We start from the raw sequence: 24170 nt of genomic DNA, 5'->3' as shown, positions 1-24170 counted from the left end.
CTACTGATCCTGGTTCCAGTTATATCAGCTAAGGGACCCTCGCCATTGGGGTCATAACAGCGACGTCTCTCAGTTGCTGGTTCAGAACGTGGCACAGGATCACGCTCGGTCTCACCACTCGACCGGTCACCCCTCAGACCCAAGGAGACCACAGACAAACCAATAACGGCTGAGACACTAGCAAGTGTGACACATACAGTGTATATGATCGCCACTTACCGTGTGCGGAGGGTGATCAGTCCTCGAGGTCAGCCACTATGGGTATCATCCACAGACATCCAGGCATGGGTCCAGGGGGTCTCGGATCGCTGGCCACACCCCACGTTGGGCGCCAAATTGTCGGGGTCGTAACGACAGTAACCTTCATTCACCAGTCATTCCAAATTAGACTATAAGCATGTGGTACCGGGTAAGAATGAGTCAGACAGGTAGCTGGTTCAATCTCAGTGCATGCTCGTGTGACTATATGTGTCAGCCACGGTCACACCAACTGCGTTTATTTCCAAATACACAGCACTATATTGTTCTAGGAAAAGGAATGCATTAGGCGGAGTTTAAGCAGTATACATCTAGTGTCCAGTCGCTTTCTGATCTGTCCGAACGTCTTCTGGTGGTTACTCCTTTCTTCACATTCCTGAGTTATCTTTTCAGAAGAAATGAAACTTAACCCTCCGGATACTAAACTAAAATGATAGTGAACACTGGCAGCCATCTTTAAATACAGTTACATTTGCAAGCAGATAGGAAAAACTTATTGTTTTACAGTATAAGATATAAAAGTACAAAAAGTATATAAGAAAGTATATTTTCACCTTGACAAAAGTAATATTCTGCAGGCCCAAATAATGTAATTATTCTCCTTTATAAAGTAATCCTCTGAGTGCATCCTTATAAAATATTAATGGCCTGAGTGCCACTTAAGTAATAATCCTGAGTGACATTTATAAAGAAATTCCCTTTAATGCCCAATTTCAAAATTAATTATGCCTCTTTTGTGTCTCTTTAACAAATAATATTGTCCTGTGTGTCATATATTATAATTATTATTTGTTTTTAGAGCAACAGTGATTCCATTAAATTGCTTTTACTGCCCCCTTGGGCTATGTGCACACGTTGTGGATTTTGCTGTGGATCCGCAGCGGATTGGCCCCTGCGGATTCGCAGCACTTTTCCATGCCTTGTACAGTACCATGTAAACCTATGGAAAACAAAATACTCAGTGCACATGCTGCAGAAAAAAACACGCGGAATAGCTGCGTTGTTTATTCCGCAGCATGTCAGTTCTTTGTGCGGATTCCACAGCGGTTTACTCCTGCTCCATAATAGGAATCCGCAGGTGTAAAAACGCAGGTGAAATCCGCACAAAATCCGCGGTAAATCCGCTGTAATTCCACAGTAAATCCGCAGTGCGGATTTCCTGCGGATTTACCAAAATCAGTGCGGAAAAATCCGCACACCTTTCTGCAACGTGTGCACATAGCCTTAAAAAGTAATAATGTCCCGTGTGACCCCTTGTAAAGTAATGAAGTTTGGCAATTAATTCTCATGTACAGCACCATTGAATCAATGGTGCTACAGTGCCTACAAGTAGTATTCAACCCCCTGCAGATTTAGCAGGTTTACACATTTGGAATTAACTTGGCATTGTGACATTTGGACTGTAGATCAGCCTGGAAGTGTGAAATGCACTGCAGTAAAAAATAATGTTATTTCTTTGTTTATTTTTTTTTTTAAATTGGGAAAAGTTTTTTCAGAGGGTCATTTATTATTCAACCCCTCAACCCCCCAGAATTCTGTTCTGTTTGGTTCCCCTAAAGTATTAAGAAGTAGTTCAGGCACAAAGAACAATGAGCTTCACATGTTTGGATTAATTATCTCTTTTTCCAGCCTTTTCTGACTATTTAAGACCCTCCCCAAACTTGTGAACAGCACTCAAACATGGTCAACATGGGAAAGACAAAGGAGCATTCCAAGGCCATCAGAGACAAGATCGTGGAGGGTCACAAGGCTGGCAAGGGGTACAAAACCCTTTCCAAGGAGTTGGGCCTACCTGTCTCCACTGTTGGGAGCATCATCCGGAAGTGGAAGGCTTATGGAACTACTGTTAGCCTTCCACGGCCTGGACAGCCTTTGAAAGTTTCCTCCCGTGCCGAGGCCAGGCTTGTCTGAAGAGTCAAGGCTAACCCAAGGACAACAAGGAAGGAGCTCCGGGAAGATCTCATGGCAGTGGGGACATTGGTTTCAGTCAATACCATAAGTAACGTACTCCACCACAATGGTCTCCGTTCTAGACGAGCCCGTAAGGTACCTTTACTTTCAAAGCGTCATGTCAAGGCTCGTCTACAGTTTGTTCATGATCACTTGGAGGACTCTGAGACTGACTGGTTCAAGGTTCTCTGGTCTGATGAGACCAAGATCGAGATCTTTGGTGCCAACCACACACGTGACGTTTGGAGACTGGATGGCACTGCATACGACCCCAAGAATACCATCCCTACAGTCAAGCATGGTGGTGGCAGCATCATGCTGTGGGGCTGTTTCTCAGCCAAGGGGCCTGGCCATCTGGTCCGCATCCATGGGAAGATGGATAGCACGGCCTACCTGGAGATTTTGGCCAAGAACCTCCGCTCCTCCATAAAGGATCTTAAGATGGGTCGTCATTTCATCTTCCAACAAGACACCGACCCAAAGCACACAGCCAAGAAAACCAAGGCCTGGTTCAAGAGGCAAAAAATCAAGGTGTTGCAGTGGCCTAGTCAGTCTCCTGACCTTAACCCAATTGAAAAATTGTGGAAGGAGCTCAAGATTAAAGTCCACATGAGACACCCAAAGAACCTAGATAACTTGGAGAAGATCTGCATGGAGGAGTGGGCCAAGATAACTCCAGAGACCTGTGCCGGCCTGATCAGGTCTTATAAAAGACGATTATTAGCTGTAATTGCAAACAAAGGTTATTCCACAAAATATTAAACCTAGGGGTTGAATAATAATTGAACAACACATTTATGTTTAAAATTTATAAAAATGTAACTGAGCAACAAAACTTTTTGGTTTGTAAGATTTATGCATCTGTTAATAAATCCTGCTCTTGTTTGAAGTTTGAAGGCTCTAACTTATTTGCATCTTATTAAACCTGCTAAATCTGCAGGGGGTTGAATACTACTTGTAGGCACTGTATATAAATAAATAATAATAATATTGCTCTAAGTGTCCCTTACAAAATAATAATACCCAGAATGCTCCCATACCAAGTAATAATGCCCCTCTGCGGATGCCAATAAAATTGTGAGTGGTATTTATATGATCTGCCCAGAAACCTGAATGGGATATGACCGGCTGTGTGAATACACCTTAGGCCACATTCACACTGTCGGTATTTGATCAGTATTTTACCTCAGTATTTGTTTGCCAAAATCAGGAGTGGAACAATCAGAGGAAAGTATAATAGAAACATATGCACCACTTCTGAATATTTCACCCTCTCCTGGTTTTGGCTTCCAAATACTGATGTAAAACACTGACCAAAAGCTGAATGTGTGAACGTGGCCTAACCCGCAGACTTTAAGTTAAGTCATTCCTATACAGATCATGACACGCGCTGGCTATGAAGGGGCGTACAGGCAGATTGCAGGTATGGCCTTTCAGAAGGCACCATGGATATACTGTAACATAAGAGACTGGAGGTTGGGTCATTGCTCACAGTCACAGTCGCATTTTAATAAAAATGTTCCATAATAAACATAAGTGTGATTAATATTATATAATCAAATTCAAATTACATAAATCATACAGCGCTTCTAAAATAATAAAATATGTCATTATTTAATATGATTTCTGCTCTCAAGCTTTATAACGAAGCAATACAAATATATGCACCTTTTTTCCACCCATAATGAGTGCTCCCTGGTCATTAGTATAAGTCATATGTAAGCCAAGTCAATTTTTTTATATGTACTGTTTATGTTAGCTCTTTATAGGATTAATCCACTAGAACAGTTCCCTTTTTTCACATTTTAAAGTTAGATATAGAATCATACATTGTTTGCAGACCATTTACACAATACGTGGGGCAAATAGTCATATTCATCCCTGACATCCTATATTTTTAATATCAGACCCAATGACAGTCATGGAAACTTATATAGCTTATTTATAATGGTGGCCGATGGGTTTCAATTAAGGTGTCCAGCATTTGGTGGATACCCTAATGGAAACTAAACAGACCCTATTATAGGTAAAGGGATATCTATGATGTTTTTTATGTCCGTCATTAAACAAATACAGCTTGCAACAAAACTGATGGATGGTGGTTCTGATGACGTATTCATGTACTGATGGTGGCTATCATGATGCATTCATGAAGTGATGATGGTTCTAGTAATGTATTTATCCCCAGAACCATCATCAGTATATAAATACAAAACCAAAGTCATCATCAGTACATAAACAGAACACCAGAGCCATCAATAGTACATGAATACAGCACCAAAATCATCATCAGTAAATAAAAACATCAATAGAACCACCATCAGTACATGAATATGTTGCCATAACCACTATCAGTACATGAATGCGTAGCCAGAACCACAATCACTACATTAATACATCACCAGAACTCCCATAAGTACTTCAATACAAGAACCAAGCTGAGTACAACAATTAATTGCAATGTCAAGTCAGCCCCATACACATCTGTATCACATAAACCTACAACTCCCAGTATGTCCTTAACAATGGTAAGGAGATACTGGGAGTTGTTGTTACGAGTCATCATCAGACTGCAGACCATATAGGAACCATAGGACTGATGATACACAGGCAGGATCACAAAAAAGCATTCACATCCAGGTACCTTGTAGATGCCACCTTCTCTGATTGACTTGTTTCCTTTCTTTTCGTCTTCATCTTGTCCAGACTCCATGATAATTTTTCATATCCAGAGCTCTTCTCTGCAGACTTCCATCTTCTCCAGTCTTCTGCAGCACTACACGATGCCCTTAAAAACAAGAGTGTTATTAAAATGCTTTCTGCACAAAAATATGTCTATACTGTTACCCTAAAAAAGCCTCTTATGTATATGGCCTCGACATTATCCCCCTTAATGAGTCATATAACCACCCCACTGTCAGCCATCATCAGCTATAACCGCCACACTATCTATGAACCACAGCGTATACCATGGCTGTCCCCTCTTCACTGTTTTCCCTTACACACTCTATACTTTATCTCCACACTGTTCCTCCACCATGCTAACCTCTTTCCATACTGCCTCCATATCATGCTGCCCCCTATTCACAGTATGCCCCCATACTGTCCACCACACTGACCTCTCCAAACTGTACCCCCTCCTCATATTGTCTCCTTACATGGTAGGATGGTTACCATAGCAGCCCATACAGTATGATGTCCACCACAGCCATCTCATTACATAGTACGGTCAAAACCACAGCCTCCGTATACAGTACGATGGTCCCCCCAGTCCCCAATACAGTATAATGGCCCCCATGGCCCCATATATACAGTATAATGTCTCCCACAACACCCCACACAGTATAACCACCACAGCCCCCTATCCAGTATGGTCACCGCAGCCTCCAATGCAGTATGATGTTCCCACTGTCCAGGTATAATGTCCCCCACTGGCCCTCATATAATAGCCCCCATATCCCTTCATATAATGTCCTTCTGAAACCCATCATATCATGTCCCGCCTCGGCCCCTCATATTATGGCCCTCAAAAGCCCCTCACATCATATCCCCATGCAACCCCTCATTTCATGTCCCCTGCAGCCCCTTATATCAGGTCCCCCAGCATATCAGGTTCCCCCCAGCCCCTCATATCAGGTCCTCCAGCAGCTTCTTATATTACATCCCCCACAGCCCCTTTTGTAATTTTCCCCATTTAATTACCAAATAATATAAGAAAAAAAGTATACATTAAGTATACATTACTCACCTAATGCAGGCTCCACCGTTCCCACTGTCTCCTCTTTATGAAGCGCAGCAGTGGGCACTGGACAACACCATGACATCATTGCATCCTCATTGCATTGCATGCCATCCGGCATCCTCTTTAAGTGCTGTCTCCAACAAGAAGCAGGCCGAAAGTGTCCTGCTTTCTTATGGAGTTACCGGTGAAGCAGGGAGCTGATTACAGCAGATCCAGGCAGAGATGGGTGAGCGGTATCAGTGACTGACACTGCTCCACTGTGTTCCCACGCCGCGGCCATCAGTGTGCTAAGTGCCTACGGCCGGAGCAAGAGCGGCCGCAGGCATTCAGCAATGTCTTTTTTTTTTTTTTTTTTTAACTGTGCCCCTCTCATAACGGTCTTGATTGCTGTCCCACTGCTGACTGTATCCCATTTAGAGAATGTACCATTTGTTTCCTGTCTGTTAACCAGTTCTTTACCCATCTGCATATAGTTTTCCCTAGTCCCTGCTTCTGTAGCTGCAGTATGAAGCTATTGTGTGGTCCAGTATTAAATGCCTTTGCAAAGTCCAAATAAATCACATGAGCTGCATTACCAACATTCAGCTTTGTACTTACCTCCTCGTAGAAAACCTAACATGTTGGTTCAACATATTTATCTTTCATTAATCCATGCTGATTGTCAGTTATTATATTATTCTCTGCAAATTATCTCTGCAGATCATCTCTTATGATGCCCTCAAACACTTTGCACACTACTGATGTCAGACTTAAGGTACCGTTACACTAAACGACTTACCAACGATCACGACCAGCGATGCGATCGTTGGTAAGTCGTTGTGTGGTCGCTGGGGAGCTGTCACACAGACAGCTCTCTCCAGCGACCAACGATCAGGGGAACGACTTCGGCATCGTTGAAACTGTCTTCAACGATGCCGAAGTCCCCCTGCAGCACCCGGGTAACCAGGGTAAACATCGGGTTACTAAGCGCAGGGCTGCGCTTAGTAACCCGATATTTACCCTGGTTACCATTGTAAAAGTAAAAAATAAACACTACATACTCACCTTCTGATGTCTGTCACGTCCCCCGCCGGTGGCTTCCCTGCACTGAATGTGTCAGCGCCGGCTGGCCGTAAAGCAGAGCACAGCGGTGACGTCACCGCTGTATTCTGCTTTACGGCCGGCCGGCCGGCGCTGACACATTCAGTGCAGGGAAGCCACCGGCGGGGGACGTGACAGACATCAGAAGGTGAGTATGTAGTGTTTTTTTTTTACTTTTACAATGGTAACCAGGGTAAATATCAGGTTACTAAGCGCGGCCTGTTATGACCCCAATGGCGAGGGTCTCAGAGGTACGTGGAAGTCTGCAGAATACAAAAATCCAGCTCATAGGGCAGTGGTAACTGGGTTGACCATATATCTACTCCTAACGCCAACACTAGAAGTAGCCGGGGATCATTCCTACGTTGATTCTAGATGACACGCTCCAGCCGGAGAATCTAGCTACCCCTAGTAGAGGAAAACAAAAGACCTTTCTTGCCTCCAGAGAAGGGGACCCCAAAGCTGGATAGAAGCCCCCCACAAATAATAACGGTGAGGTAAGAGGAAATGACAAACACAGAAATGAACCAGGTTTAGCACAGAGAGGCCCGCTTACTGATAGCAGAATAAAGAAAGGTAACTTATATGGTCAACAAAAACCCTATCAAAATCCACACTGGAAATTCAAGAACCCCCGAACCGTCTAACGGTCCGGGGGGAGAACACCAGCCCCCTAGAGCTTCCAGCAAAGGTCAGGATATAGATTTGGAACAAGCTGGACAAAAATACAAAACCAAAACAAATAGCAAAAAGCAAAAGGCAGACTTAGCTGATATAACTGTAACCAGGATCAGTAGACAAGAGCACAGCAGACTAGCTCTGATAACTACGTTGCCAGGCATTGAACTGAAGGTCTAGGGAGCTTATATAGCAACACCCCTAACTAACGACCCAGGTGCGGATAAAAGGAATGACAGAAAAACCAGAGTCAAAAAACTAGTAACCACTAGAGGGAGCAAAAAGCAAATTCACAACAGTACCCCCCCCTTAGTGAGGGGTCACCGAACCCTCACCACGACCACCAGGGCGATCAGGATGAGCGGCATGAAAGGCACGAACTAAATCGGCCGCATGAACATCAGAGGCGACCACCCAGGAATTATCCTCCTGACCATAGCCCTTCCACTTGACCAGGTACTGAAGCCTCCGCCTGGAGAGGCGAGAATCCAAGATCTTCTCCACCACGTACTCCAACTCACCCTCAACCAACACCGGAGCAGGAGGCTCAGCAGAAGGAACTACAGGCACAATGTACCGCCGCAACAAGGACCTATGAAATACATTGTGAATAGCAAACGACACAGGAAGATCCAGACGAAAAGATACAGGATTAAGGATTTCCAATATCTTGTAAGGCCCAATAAAACGAGGTTTAAATTTGGGAGAGGAGACCTTCATAGGAACAAAGCGGGAAGAAAGCCATACCAAATCCCCAACGCGTAGTCGGGGACCCACACCGCGGCGGCGGTTGGCAAAGCGCTGAGCCCTCTCCTGTGACAACTTCAAGTTGTCCACCACATGATTCCAGATCCGCTGCAACCTATCTACCACAGAATCCACCCCAGGACAGTCAGAAGGCTCCACATGACCCGAAGAAAAGCGAGGATGGAAACCAGAGTTGCAGAAAAAAGGCGAAACCAAGGTGGCGGAACTAGCCCGATTATTAAGGGCAAACTCAGCCAACGGCAAGAATGTCACCCAATCGTCCTGATCAGCAGAGACAAAACACCTCAAATAAGCCTCCAAAGTCTGATTGGTTCGCTCCGTCTGTCCATTAGTCTGAGGATGGAAAGCAGACGAAAACGACAAATCAATGCCCATCCTACTACAAAAGGATCGCCAGAACCTAGAAACGAACTGGGATCCTCTGTCTGACACAATATTCTCAGGGATGCCGTGCAAACGAACCACGTTCTGGAAAAACACAGGAACCAGATCGGAAGAGGAAGGCAGCTTAGGCAAAGGAACCAAATGGACCATCTTGGAGAAGCGATCACATATCACCCAGATAACGGACATGCCCTGAGATAGCGGAAGATCAGAAATGAAATCCATGGAGATATGTGTCCAAGGTCTCTTCGGGACAGGCAAGGGCAAGAGCAAACCGCTGGCACGAGAACAGCAAGGCTTAGCTCGAGCACAAGTCCCACAGGACTGCACAAATGACTGCACATCTCTTGACAAGGAAGGCCACCAAAAGGACCTGGCCACCAGATCTCTGGTGCCAAAAATTCCCGGGTGACCTGCCAACACCGAGGAATGAACCTCGGAAATGACTCTGCTGGTCCATTTATCCGGGACAAACAGTCTGTCAGGTGGACAAGACTCAGGCCTATCAGCCTGAAATCTATGCAACACACGTCGCAGATCCGGAGAAATAGCTGACAAGATAACTCCATCTTTAAGAATACCAACAGGATCAGCGACTCCAGGAGCATCAGGCACAAAGCTCCTAGAAAGAGCATCGGCCTTCACATTCTTTGAACCTGGTAAATACGAGACAACAAAATCAAAGCGGGAGAAAAACAATGACCAGCGGGCCTGTCTCGGATTAAGGCGTTTAGCAGACTCGAGATACATCAGATTTTTGTGATCAGTCAAGACCACCACACGATGCTTAGCACCCTCGAGCCAATGACGCCACTCCTCAAATGCCCATTTCATGGCCAACAACTCCCGATTGCCCACATCATAATTTCGCTCGGCAGGCGAAAACTTCCTGGAGAAAAAGGCACAAGGTTTCATAACAGAGCAACCAGGGCCTCTCTGCGACAAAACGGCCCCTGCTCCAATCTCTGAAGCATCCACCTCAACCTGAAAGGGAAGTGAGACATCGGGCTGGCACAAAACAGGCGCCGAAGTAAACCGGCGCTTCAACTCCTGGAAAGCCTCCACGGCAGCAGGAGCCCAGTTAGCTACATCGGAGCCCTTCTTGGTCATATCCGTCAACGGTTTCACAATGCTAGAAAAATTAGCGATAAAACGACGGTAGAAGTTAGCGAAACCCAAGAACTTCTGAAGACTCTTAACCGACGAGGGCTGAGTCCAATCAAGAATAGCTCGGACCTTGACTGGGTCCATCTCCACAGCAGAAGGGGAAAAAATGAACCCCAAAAAGGGAACCTTCTGTACACCAAAGAGACACTTTGAGCCCTTGACAAACAAAGAATTTTCACGCAAAATTTTAAAGACCAACCTGACCTGCTCCACATGCGAATCCCAATCATCAGAAAAAACCAAAATATCATCCAGATAAACAATCAAAAATTTATCCAGATACTTCCGGAAAATGTCATGCATAAAGGACTGAAAAACTGAAGGCGCATTGGAGAGCCCAAAAGGCATCACCAAGTACTCAAAATGACCTTCGGGCGTATTGAATGCGGTTTTCCATTCATCACCTTGCTTAATGCGCACAAGGTTGTACGCACCACGAAGGTCTATCTTGGTGAACCACTTGGCACCTTTAATCCGGGCAAACAAGTCAGACAACAGCGGTAAAGGATACTGAAATTTGACAGTGATCTTATTTAAAAGCCGATAATCAATACAAGGTCTCAAAGATCCGTCCTTTTTTGCCACAAAAAAGAATCCCGCACCAAGGGGGGAAGAAGACGGACGAATATGTCCTTTCTCCAGAGACTCCTTGATATATGAACGCATAGCGGTATGTTCAGGTACCGACAGATTAAACAGTCTTCCCTTAGGAAACTTACTGCCTGGGATCAAATCTATAGCACAGTCACAGTCCCTATGAGGAGGCAGTGCACTGGACTCAGACTCACTGAAGACATCCTGATAATCAGACAAATACTCCGGAACTTCCGAAGGCGTAGAAGAAGCAATAGACACAGGCAGGGAATCCCCATGAATACCACGACAGCCCCAACTTGAGACTGACATAGCCTTCCAGTCCAGGACTGGATTATGGGTCTGTAACCATGGCAGCCCTAAAACAACCAAATCATGCATTTTATGTAAAACCAGGAAACGTATCACCTCGCGGTGTTCAGGAGTCATGCACATGATAACCTGTGTCCAATACTGCGGTTTATTTGCTGCCAATGGCGTAGCATCAATACCCCTAAGAGGAATAGGATTTTCTAATGGTTCAAGAGTAAAACCACAGTGCTTAGCAAATGACAGATCCATAAGACTCAGGGCAGCACCTGAATCTACAAACGCCATGACAGGATAAGACGACAGTGAGCAAATCAAAGTTACAGACAGAATAAATTTAGGTTGCAAATTACCAACGGTGACAGGACTAACAACCTTAGCTATACGTTTAGAGCATGCTGAGATAACATGTGTAGAATCACCACAGTAGTAGCACAAGCCATTCCGGCGTCTATGAATTTTCCGCTCATTTCTAGTCAGGATTCTATCACATTGCATTAAATCAGGTGTCTGTTCAGACAACACCATGAGGGAATTTGCGGTTTTGCGCTCCCGCAACCGCCGGTCAATTTGAATAGCCAGTGCCATAGTATCATTGAGACCTGTGGGAATGGGAAAACCCACCATAACATTCTTAATGGCTTCAGATAGGCCATTTCTAAAATTAGCGGCCAGTGCACACTCGTTCCAATGTGTCAGCACGGACCATTTCCGAAATTTTTGGCAATACACTTCAGCCTCGTCCTGCCCCTGAGACATAGCCAGCAAGGCCTTTTCTGCCTGAATCTCAAGATTGGGTTCCTCATAAAGTAAACCGAGCGCCAGAAAAAACGCATCAATATCAGCCAATGCCGGATCTCCTGGCGCCAGCGAAAAAGCCCAATCCTGAGGGTCGCCCCGTAAGAACGAAATAACTATTTTTACTTGCTGAGCAGAGTCTCCAGATGAACAGGGTCTCAGGGACAAAAACAATTTACAATTATTCACAAAATTCCTAAACTTAAACCTGTCTCCGGAAAACAGTTCAGGAATCGGTATTTTAGGTTCTGACCTAGGATTTCTGATAACATAGTCTTGTATGCCCTGCACACGAGTAGCCAGCTGGTCCACACTTGTAATCAAGGTCTGGACATTCATGTCTGCAGCAAGCATAGCCACTCTGAGGTAAAGGGGAAGAAGAAAGAAAAAAAACAAAAAAAAAAACTCAGAATCTTCTTTCTTATAATCCCTCTTCTGCAACGCATTAAACATTTAATACTGGCCTGGCAAACTGTTATGACCCCAATGGCGAGGGTCTCAGAGGTACGTGGAAGTCTGCAGAATACAAAAATCCAGCTCATAGGGCAGTGGTAACTGGGTTGACCATATATCTACTCCTAACGCCAACACTAGAAGTAGCTGGGGATCATTCCTACGTTGATTCTAGATGACACGCTCCAGCCGGAGAATCTAGCTACCCCTAGTAGAGGAAAACAAAAGACCTTTCTTGCCTCCAGAGAAGGGGACCCCAAAGCTGGATAGAAGCCCCCCACAAATAATAACGGTGAGGTAAGAGGAAATGACAAACACAGAAATGAACCAGGTTTAGCACAGAGAGGCCCGCTTACTGATAGCAGAATAAAGAAAGGTAACTTATATGGTCAACAAAAACCCTATCAAAATCCACACTGGAAATTCAAGAACCCCCGAACCGTCTAACGGTCCGGGGGGAGAACACCAGCCCCCTAGAGCTTCCAGCAAAGGTCAGGATATAGATTTGGAACAAGCTGGACAAAAATACAAAACCAAAACAAATAGCAAAAAGCAAAAGGCAGACTTAGCTGATATAACTGGAACCAGGATCAGTAGACAAGAGCACAGCAGACTAGCTCTGATAACTACGTTGCCAGGCATTGAACTGAAGGTCTAGGGAGCTTATATAGCAACACCCCTAACTAACGACCCAGGTGCGGATAAAAGGAATGACAGAAAAACCAGAGTCAAAAAACTAGTAACCACTAGAGGGAGCAAAAAGCAAATTCACAACAGCGGCCCTGCGCTTAGTAACCCGATATTTACCCTGGTTACAAGTGAACACATCGCTGGATCGGTGTCACACACGCCGATCCAGCGATGACAGCGGGTGATCAGCGACGAAATAAAGTTCTGGCCTTCTAGCTCCGACCAGCGATATCACATCGGGATCCAGAACGCTGCTGCGTGTCAAACACAATGAGATCGCTATCCAGGACGCTGCAACGTCACGGATCGTCGTTGTTCTTGTTGCAAAGTCGCTGAGTGTGACGGTACCTTTACCGGACTTTGCCTGGATCCACCTTCTTACCTTTCTTAAATATTGGTACCACATCAGCCATCCTCCAATTCTGTGGCACCAACCCTGATCCAAGAGAGTTTAAGAATATGAAATACAGCGGTCTGTCAATTACTGAGCTCAATTCTCTCAATATCCATGGATGAATGCCATCTGGGCTGGGGGATTTGACAATATTTTATTTTCTCAGGCGCAGGCATACTTCTCCTTGTGTTAAATTTGTTATGGTAATGACTAATGAGATGTTACTTCTAGGGATATTGACATTTTCAGCACTTGTTGTGCTGCTTATTTTTGCAATAGTGACATTAAAAAAAGGGATTTGTATTGGTTGTTTATTAGTGTAGTATAAAATGAGTCTATTTCAATTGAACCAGCTAAGCTATGACATTGGCGGCAGGCCTCGTGAAAAAAGTTATTCCACAACACACTTAAATTTGTGAATATTTTCAGGTTCAAATAAAGCAGTTCTTAAGCATGATCGGTCAATAGATTAACATTAATCTCATAAATAAGGAAACAAACAAAACATCATTTCTTATTAATACATTTGAAAGCATTTCTTCTAATGCCTTTAGACTTAGTGGTTCACAATCACAGTACATTAATGGTAATTACGCGTTGCTAATGTTATTTGTACAAAGGCAGAGGTGATAGAAGCAGATAAATCTGATAGTCACTAAATGGCTCTGTTATCTTAGTGCATTTATTCGCAGATGCTCTTTTGGCCCTTTAAATTGTGAATAAACTTGAAATGTTGCAGCCTAGGAGTGGTGCTTCCCAGACATCTGAAATAAATGTAATCTCGTACATTAGAGGAAGAAAGGAAATACACAAGGTTTAGCTCCAAACTTGGTGTGTGTAGCATGAATCCTATGACAGGTTCCCTTTGAACAAGATCTCTCACCAGATTTCATTATACAATACATCCTCCATATATTAATAAATCTCTTAAACCTGGTGAGGCTTCTGAACTTACTTTGAAAATCCATTCTAGTACGGCTGTATTATCATTTTTAAAGTTAAGAAAGCGTTTAATTGTGTAAGAAGTTGGATAAATGATTTGGGGCATAACTATTGTGGGTGCAGGAGTTGCAGTTGCCCCTAAACCTTGGATCCCAAGGAGGGGACCAATCAGTCCTTTAGACCCATATGAGAAGACCAACACCATTAAAGACCTATTATAATTGGAGGCCTCCTTGGCGATATTACACACTGTTGATAATAGCATAAAACATGCTCACCTATGGCTGTGGTGCTCAGAGCTCAACACCTATTCTGGCCTTTGGGCTTGTTACCTGTTGTCACCCAACAGGCACTGGGGTTTTGTGCCTGTCAGAACAATAAAGTAGTGCAGAAAATAACTACTAGGTTATCTAGAGGCATTGCTAGAGCTCGTCATAGTATAAATAGGTTTCAATGTTAATTTGGAGAATATTGATGCACAAAAGACCCACTGGTTTGGGCACTAGGCTGGTTAATACTTCAATACTAAGTTACATTATATCCCAAAAAATACTTAGTTAAAAAAACATACTTGTACAAATTTTATTTTTTCACTTTTGCATTTCTACAGCAGTTCCATCAACTTTCTGAAAAGTGGTCTCCGCTTAGTTGAAGGAGTCTTGGGTTTGTAATGCCTATGGCTACTTTCACACATCCGTCTCTAAATCCGTCAGGCTTAATCCGGCTCTTTAGAGAAAAACCGGAACCGGAAAAAAAAAAAAAAAAACGGAACCGGTTTTTCCCCCATTGACTTGTATTAGCGCCGGATCGCTCCGCATGGCCCAGCGTTCCTTCCGTTTTTTTCCGGATCCGGATAAAATTCTGATTCCGGCTTCTGAAAAAAAGTCTACTGCAATGTTTTTTGACTCCGGCGAAAAAGCCTGAAGCGCCGGATCTGGCGCTTCCGGCTTTTTGCTACAATGAAAGCCTATGGGAGCCGGAAGGTGCCAGATCCAGAAAAAGGCGGATCCGGTGGCCTGATCCGGTTTTTTAAACTGAGCATGCTCCAAAAATTTTTTTTATCCAATAATCTAGATAGGCTAGCCGGATCCGTAAAAAAACCAGATCCATCGCATCAGTTTTTCAACATCTGCACCGGATCCAGTTTTTCCATCATTCGCCGGATTTAACCTGACACTGAAAACTTGATGTGTGACAGTAGCCTAAGAGATTCAATATAATTGATGAGTAAATTACAGCAGAAATGAACTCCTGTGGGTGAGGGAAGATGGTTGTCACTCTCAGCCAGACGGTCTGGTATGGTAAGTTCCTTCATGACCATCCAATACAGATTGACAGTGGCATTTAACAGGTTAACAGCAGCAATTGATGATTAAAACAGCACTCCCCCGGTCTGTGCACTGTATATGCCGTTGTCAGAGACTGACAGGTCAGAAGCTGTCGACGAAGCTCCAAACCACCTGCTGATGTAAGAGGCGGATGATGACTGAATAACACAGTTATCATCTGTCCAATTCCTGAACAGGCATCAAAGAAGGAGACCCGACATTACAGGAGACCCAACATTATCATAATATGACAGGAAAGGGTTAAAATACTTACCAATTACCGTCTTCACAGTTTCCAGCACTTCTCCGGGCCTCTTTTTTTAGGGGTTTATGTGTGGATCCAGAGCTTGCGTTCACAATTTTCACAAAGTCCATGGAGCCTCATTCTGAAAAGTTGGTGGAAGTAGCACAGCCTCATGCAGCAATCTCTCTTTTCTTGTTTCATCTTCTCCCCTCTCTATAGACTTCTCTTGGCAGTAGATGCAATTTTATTCCCCACTGAAAACAGGAATGACAACAGAACTGAGAAGTTTTTGAGAGAGAAGGAGGCAAGAAGTGACTGATAAGTGTGGGAACAGCCATTTTTCTCTAATAAGATTATTATCTTTGCTTTTTATCTTGACATTTTTTACATCACTAAGTGAGGCTGCTTCATGTTGTCACAACATTCGAGCATCAAGTCAGTGCTTGCTACATCTGTATATGTATGAGCCCTTAAAAAATGAAATTATGAATAGCGCTCACAGAACTTAGGATCAGTTAAGAGCAGGGGCGGACATATCATTGGTGAAGCCTGTGCGGCCGGACAGGGGTCAAAGAGGTGGAGCGCCCGCTAGGACCGGAGGGTACTTGGTACCAGGTCCAGCGGTACTACAAGGGGTGGTCACAGTGGCAATGACCCGGTCCGTGGCCCTGGGTGTCCAGTTAAAGGGGCTGAATAGAAGTGGAGAATAAAGTCTATAAAGGATAATTCATGACGCCACATGTAGTATTTGGCCAGGAATGGCCAACGCTGCTTAAAGGGGTCCACTGGGGCCAATGGAGTTGCAGCAGAGTTGGTATAGCTCCCTACAGGTAGAGCTTGGTCCCCAGGGCAGTTAGGGGTGTGGATGGCAATGTTGCTAGTGACAGAGGAGCAGAGTAGGTGATGCCGGAATGAAATGGAAGGATACTGCATGTTGCAGTTCTCAAGGTTTTACTCACAGTTCAGGTTCCCCAGCCGGGGTGCTGTGTTCTCCAGATGTGAAGTCCAGAAAACTCTCTGGCAAGTTGGGCACCTGTCCAGAACTCCTCTTTTGTATGCCTCTCCTGGCCATCTTTCTGTGCTGGCTACCTCCTCTCCTGCCCTGCGCTTGCTACCGAGTGTCCCAAGCCGGTGAACACGGGTCTTGTAGGGCGATGTACTCTCAGTCCCCTGGACCCTCTGTGTTCACCTTTTCGGCGAGTAAATGCAAATGTGGCTGCTGCACCTACAGTCACAGCAGCCTCCGGATTGCTAGCTGGAGCCTGAAGTTTTCCCACTAGTTCAGGAGTCGGTCCCCCTACTGCAGCCTGGTTCCTCCAGATACGGGTCCCACGGGTGGCTTCCGCACTTCCCGTGTCCCTGGAACCCCTTCTTCCTGGGAACTTCCTCTCTTTTCTTTCCTTCCACTCACAGGAGCTGCAGAGTCCCATGTCTACTCAGCTCTTGCTCTCCTCACAGACTCTTCAACTCCTCCTTCCTGTCTCCCCTGATAACCCCTCACTCTCCACGCACTCCCACTACCTAATCCCTTCCTGGCCTGGGGAGGTCTGGTGTTGGGTGCAAGTGTCAGGGTTCTGAGCAGTGTCCCCTCCTTACCAGAGAATTGGGGTACCACACCTCTGGTTGAGATGCAGAACTTCTGTGGTGACTGGAACTTCAGGGGTGCCACAGAGGTAAGGGGCCGATTTCTACTGACAAAGCAGGTGCAATTTTGCATTTTTAGGAACTCTTAGTCTACGAAATGCCCATATTTTGTTCCTGCACAGGGGCCTTTTTCTGTCTGTGCCAGCAGTTAAGGACATTTAGAGAGTTAAAGTTTAGTGAAAACTTGAAGCATCACAGTTTGCGAAACACTGAAATAGGCAATTATAAGTTTAAAAAAATTCTGAAAATCATACTTCCATGTTCATACAGTGTATCTTGTCTTGTTTCTTGACCAAAAGAGAAAAAAACACGTATAAAAATTGGATGTGCTGCTGGAAAGAAGTATCTTGCTGCGATATTCATTAGATGGTTCTTTATTGCCCACTACGCATTTCAATGCCATAGTGTCATCTTTATCAAGTGTAAAACAAAAACACAACAGGCTACACACACTGTTACATGGAGGTATTTATAGCACCAAAAAACTTAGAGTACCACCCACTGAGGGGTGGGTTGGGGTTCAAATTCAAGAGGAGGACTGGAAGACAGAAATAAACAGGAAGGAGAAAACAAATGTGGGCAAAATACAAGAAATACCACCATAAAGAGTTGATAGTACACAACGAAACAGAGAGAGTGTGTAACTATTAAAAATTAAGCATTAGAAATACCAGTAATGGAAAATTGCTGAAACATGAATAAAGAAAATGTGTAGGACAGGATATTAGAAGCTGACAGAAGGATAACATATAAAGTATGAGAGAGAATGGGAGAATTAATACATAGAGCCATGTCAGCGATTAAATAAAGAGTGAGGAAAAAGTAAGACAAGGATTGGTGAAGAGGTGGAGGAAGCAACAATGTGGAAATAAAAAGGACATGGTTAGCATAAAAGGAGAGTCAGTTGGTGAGGAGAGAACACAAAGCTACAGGTGGCTCAACAGGAAGGAGTCTGAAATGATAATAACAATTTTTATTTATATAGCGCCAACATATTCCGCAGCACTTTACAATTAAGCGGGGACATGTACAGAGAATAAATTCAATATAAGTTAAGACAATTTAAACAGTGACATTAGGAGTGAGGTCCCTGCTCGCAAGCTTACAATCTACAAGGAAATGGGGGGGACACAATCGGTGAAAAGTGCTTGTTATTTCAGGTCTGGCAATTATAATAAATAGGGTTTTTCTTATAAAGCTGCATGATCCGGTCATCAGCCCGTGTGTTTAAGTGCAATAATCAAGTATCAAGTGCAATTATCATGTGCACGGAGGGTGTGGAGACAGATGAATAGTAGGGTGCAGATTCAGAGTAATATTTGGAAGGAGGGAACAGGGCAAAGTTAGGTTACTGAGTAGTTGATGTGGTAGGATTGTTTGAAGAGATGGGTTTTCAAAGCGCGTTTTAATAGGTCGGGGCTAGGTATCAGTCTGATTGTCTGGGGAAGTGCATTCCAGAGAGCTGGTGCAGCACGAGAGAAGTCTTGGAGACGGAGGTGCGATAGAAGTGTAAAGGGGAGTGTGAGTACAAACTACCAAATGGGCAATTCCAGCTTGGATGCAAAAATTGCATTTGATGTCTCCAGTAAGAAAGAAATTTTGATAAAATAGTAGGTAGTATGAGACAAAAAAAATGTTGGGAGTGAAACATAACAAGAAAAATTAAAATGGTGGCATAGAATGATAGGGATAAAGAGGAAGATGTGATTTGGAACATCAAAGTGAGCCTTAGAGGAGAAAATGTGATTGAGGAATAGGAAGAAATAAGCTAACAAGAGGTGTTGTGAACACTCTAGTGTAAAATATATAAATAACTGATGCAGAAGGTACAATATGAGGTAAAATAGCGGTAAGGACCGTAAGATGGCAGAGGCCTTGAATTCACATGAAATCTAATTTTTGGAGGTGTTGTTTTCTTCCTTATCACTTTTACTATGCCTGTACAATTCCAGCAGTCTCAATTATCCTGATTATATTTCACATTTATCAGAATACATTTTGCCATCGATGCTTTTGCCATTTTCGAATCGATGTATTGTTCTAGGTTACATGCAATCTAAAAAAATGCAGTATCAGGATGCAGCTGACCCGATTAATGATGGCAAAAACCATCATTAATCGGGTCTGCTGCACCCCGATAGTGCATTTGTTTGGAGGCTTCAGCAGGTAGTCATCTCTGTTTTTTTTCTCTGTGACTTTTTTAAATTTTTTGGAGGATTTTTAAGTCCTCTTTTTGTGTCTGTGAGCTTTTACTCAATGTTTAGCGTTAGGACTGGCAAAATGTAAGGACCCTTGACGCGGGTTGCTAGCTCACGTATTGAGGCCCCAATATTAACTAATACCTTGCATACATTGATATGTTTTTTTTTGCACTTTATCTAGCAGGGCGCAGTCGGACCAAGATGGCTCTGTAAACTGTAGGCCTCTATTCACACAGCATGCATTTTGTAGCACTGGACGGCCCGCCTGTATGTGCGTTAGTAATAGGCTGTAAATCAGATGCTCTGCATTGCCTGTGTGAACAATGCCACATACAGACTAGTATCTCTTATCTTTTTGGGAACTAATGCCAAACAGCTAACACTGGATTGAAAGTGGTTGTTTCATCGGTATTTTTTTCACCTGTGTTTTTGCCATCATTAATCGGGTCTGCTGCACCCTGATAGTGCATTTGTGTGGAGGCTTCAGCAGGTAATCATCTCTGCTTTTTTTTCTCTGTGACTTTTTTCAATTTTTTGGAGGATTTTTAAGTCCTCTTTTTGTGTCTGTGAGCTTTTACTACATGCAATCTACTATATAATTGTCTAAGGGTCACTTCTGTCTTTCTGTCTGTCTGTCTGTCACGGAAATCCCAAGTCGCTGATTGGTCGCGGCAAAACGGCCACGACCAATCAGCGATGGGCACAGTCCGGCGGCAAAATGGCTGCTCCTTACTCCCTGCAGTCAGTGCCCGCTCCATAATCCCCTCCAGTCAGCGCTCACAAAGGGTTAATGGCAGCGATAATGGACCGCGTTATGCCGCGGTGTAATGCACTCCGTTAACGCTGCTATTAACCCTGTGTGACCAACTTTTTACTATTGATGCTCCCTATGGCTGTGCAATATATTACGTGGCTGTGCAATATACTATGTGGCTGTGCAATATATTATGTGGCTGGGCAATAAACTACGTGTCTGTGCTATATACTACATGTCTGTGGTATATACTATGTGGCTGGGCAATATACTACGTGTCTGTGCTATATACTACATGGCTGGGCAATATACTTCGTGTCTGTGCTATATACTACGTGTCTGTGCTATATACTACGTGGCTGTGCTATATACTACGTGGCTGGGCAATATACTACGTGTCTGTGCTATATACTACGTGTCTGTGCTATATACTATGTGTCTGTGCTACATACTATGTGTCTGTGCTATATACTACGTGTCTGTGCTATTTACTACATGGCTGGGCAATATACTACGTGTCTGTGCTATATACTACGTGTCTGTGCTATATACTACGTGGCTGGGCAATATACTACATGTCTGTTCTATATACTATGTGTCTGTGCTATATACTACGTGTCTGTGCTATATACTACGTGGCTGGGCAATATACTATGTGTCTGTGTTATATATTACATGGCTGGGCAATATACTATGTGGCTGGGCAATATACTACATGGCTGGGCAATATAGTACGTGGCTGGGCAATATAGTACATGGCTGGGCAATATAGTACGTGTCTGTGCAATATACTTCGTGGCTGGGCAATATACTACGTGGCGGGGCAATATACTATGTGGCTGGGCAATATACTACGTGGCTGGGCAATATACTACGTGTCTATGCAATATACTACGTGGCTGGGCAATATACTACGTGGCTGGGCAATATACTATGTGGCTGGGCAATATACTACGTGGCTGGGCAATATACTACGTGGCTGGGCAATATACTATGTGGCTGGGCAATATACTTTGTGGCCTGTTATATACCACGTGGCTGTGCTATATACTACGTGGGCTGTGTTATACGCTACTTGGCTGTGCTATATTTCTCTGTTGTATCTGTGCATCATGAATCGTGGTATGTGTTAAAGAGGGGGGCCCACTGAGACTTCTTTTGCCCAGGGCCCTCAAAAACCTGGAGCCGGCCCTGGCTTCACTGATTGGTCACGCCCGGCCGCAAACAATCAGCGACAGGCACAGTCCGCCTGCAAATTGGCGCGGGATTTGAACCACGCTTCGCTAATTGGTCGCGGCCGGCTGAATCCTGTGTATAAATTGCATTATTCTGAAATGTTCATAAATAAACTACATACATATTCTAGAATATCCGATGCGTTAGAATCGGGCCACCATCTAGTTATATTTATAATCATAAATCAACTCTGTTTTCTTATTATTATCATTTTATTTCTGTAAACCATTACAATTATGGATTGATGTGAAGTGTTCTTGTTATTGGGACAACAGGTTACCTTTTCTACAAATTCTTTGACCTGGCATTGAGTTAATATGAATGCAGTTGGCTCAGACACTTAGCTGTAGGAAGTACAGTCTGACTTGAACCTTGTTGTCTAAATTAGGTCTAGCCTCAAACCCTGATGTAGCCAGGTTGACTGGCAAAACATGTCGGGGAGGTCTAGGAGTTGGTGTTAGGGGCAAGTTAGTGGAGTGTGTATAAACTCCCAATGAGAGTAGTGGTAGCGGCCGCAGCAACTCTACGGAATTCATAAATTGATAGGATATTGGTGATAAATCCAGAGGATTAGACAGTTCAATAATTATATCCTAGTAATGTACACCCACTAGCTTAGCAATTTTTATCTTTTTTATTTAATACTTGAATAAAAAGTTATGTTTTACATTTACCTTTACTAACGGTTTAGTTGCCATTCGACAAATTGTAATTATATTGTTGTCTAAATTGGCACTAAGCCCTTCTCATGATTATAAATGGCACATGGTAAGTGGTAGGCTCTGCCAGAAGCTTTTAAAGGGTTACCCTCAATCACAACTTATCACCTATGCCAGGAATAGGTCTGATCACTTGGGATCCCACCACAGACAACCTCATTGATTAGCAGAGCACAGTCCAGTGTCCCCCATTTGAAAGAATGTGTGCTGCCACCCCACTTCTTGCATATGGGGTTGATGGTTGATAGCCAAAAACAGCAACACAACAGGATAGAGCAGCAGTGCTTATACATAACTGTTGTTCTATTGAAGTAGGTGACATAGGACCCCCTTCTCATGACCTGTGAGGGTCCTACTGGTGGGACCACCAGTGAGCAGACACGTATTATTTGTGCTGTTGATAGCAGATGAGAGGTAATTATAGGACACCTACTTTATGTTGTGCATTTAGGCTTTCCCCTTGCATATCTTGTATTATCACAGTATCTTATCTTTATGTATTATTTATAATCCCTGCTTCTTTTGTCGCCCACAGGACAGACAGCACTTCACATAGCAATAGAAAAGAGAAATTTTAAGTTAGTGAAGCTTTTGATGGAAAACAAGGCTGATTTGAATGCAAGGGCAAGTGGGTTGTTTTTCCAGCAGAAAAAGAAAGGTGTCAGTTTCTACTTTGGTAAGTTTTCTTTTTTTTGTTTTAACACATGTGGCAATGAAAAAAATCAAATTAATAACCAAGTGTAATAGAAGTATGCAAGAGGGCAATATTGTTACAGCTTTAAGGGGTACATGTCACTTGCTCAAAAAATGTGATTTAAATACATCGATACCTGATTATGCTGCTGTTTTCTATTCTGCTCTATTGCAGAGATATTCACATTTGTTGCTATTGAAGCACAGTGTTTAAAATCTTTGCTTGTAGTCCAACTGTCCGTTTATCCAGTCTTCTCTGGGGGAATGTGTTTTCACCCCACATTCCCAGATGCTGCCAGTCACATCTGATCTAGCAGTCTATGCGGTCTGTCAGTATCGGACTGTGAGGTGCCCAGTACAGTAACGGTGGGTGAGCTGCTTATCCATAACGCCCTGGCACTTTATAAACAAGTCATCTCCTAGTCCATATGTGTCATGCTGTGTACATTGCATTGTATTCACTTGCTGGCAGAAGGCTTTTGCTTTCTCCATGTCCTTGGTTCCAGAGCAAGCTGCACAGGGTCGGACTGGGGCCCACAGGGTCTATTAAACTTAGGGCCCCACCCTACAGCTATATGCAAATACCTTAACCTGTTTCTTTGGTTAAAACAAGTTATCACCGATCCATGGGCCAAACAGGATAGGTGACCACTTAGGTCTGACCAATAGAAACTGCACCGATTGGAAGAATGAGGAAGTTTTATCCCAGATAGGACACTTATCCCCATTTTAAAATGGAACTGCAGGTGGGATGTTTGACTGCAGCTCCATTCATTCTCTTTGGGTCTTCCAGAAAAAAATAAGAACAGCGCTCGCAGCCACTGAGTGAATGAATAGATCAGTGGTCAAGTCAAACATTCCACTCTAGTCTAATAGGGATAAAAGTTCCACATTCTGCCGATTGAGTCCAAGTAGTCAGACCCCCACAATCAATACGTTATTATCACTTATGCTGTGGAGAGGTGATTACTTTTTTCACAGGAGAACCCCTGTAAGTGCATCTCTACCGCTGTGTTCCAGGTATCTAATCTCTAGTGGAAATAAAGAATCTTCTCCTAATTAATATCAGATCGAACAAATGACCACCATACACAACACAATTCACTATACCAAGATCAATACTACCACATACAGGGAAGTAATA

The 24170-nt window shown here is 43.7% G+C and overlaps 1 protein-coding gene and 1 long non-coding RNA gene across 4 annotated transcripts in view; one reads left to right on the top strand and one right to left on the bottom strand.

Annotated features, from left to right (window-relative positions):
* LOC143815220 (uncharacterized) overlaps positions 1–15943 on the bottom strand; it is a 176159-nt gene extending 160216 nt beyond the window's left edge. Inside the window, exons 1-2 of the long non-coding RNA XR_013223699.1 lie at positions 15810–15943; positions 14486–14573 (exon numbers count right to left, since the gene is read on the bottom strand). This is a non-coding gene — a long non-coding RNA (uncharacterized LOC143815220). The remainder of the gene's footprint in view (positions 1–14485; positions 14574–15809) is intronic.
* LOC143815218 (transient receptor potential cation channel subfamily V member 1-like) overlaps positions 1–24170 on the top strand; it is a 183235-nt gene that overhangs the window by 101144 nt on the left and 57921 nt on the right. For all 3 annotated transcript variants that reach the window (XM_077294233.1, XM_077294232.1, XM_077294234.1), the window contains one exon: positions 22869–23009. In XM_077294233.1, coding sequence (XP_077150348.1) covers positions 22869–23009 — 141 coding nt within the window. The remainder of the gene's footprint in view (positions 1–22868; positions 23010–24170) is intronic.

Source organism: Ranitomeya variabilis, chromosome 3 (genome assembly GCF_051348905.1).
Source record: "Ranitomeya variabilis isolate aRanVar5 chromosome 3, aRanVar5.hap1, whole genome shotgun sequence".
Taxonomy (NCBI): Eukaryota; Metazoa; Chordata; class Amphibia; order Anura; family Dendrobatidae; genus Ranitomeya; species Ranitomeya variabilis.
The sequence above is the reverse complement of the archived record's forward strand: the minus strand, read 5'-3'. Positions and strand labels throughout refer to the sequence as shown.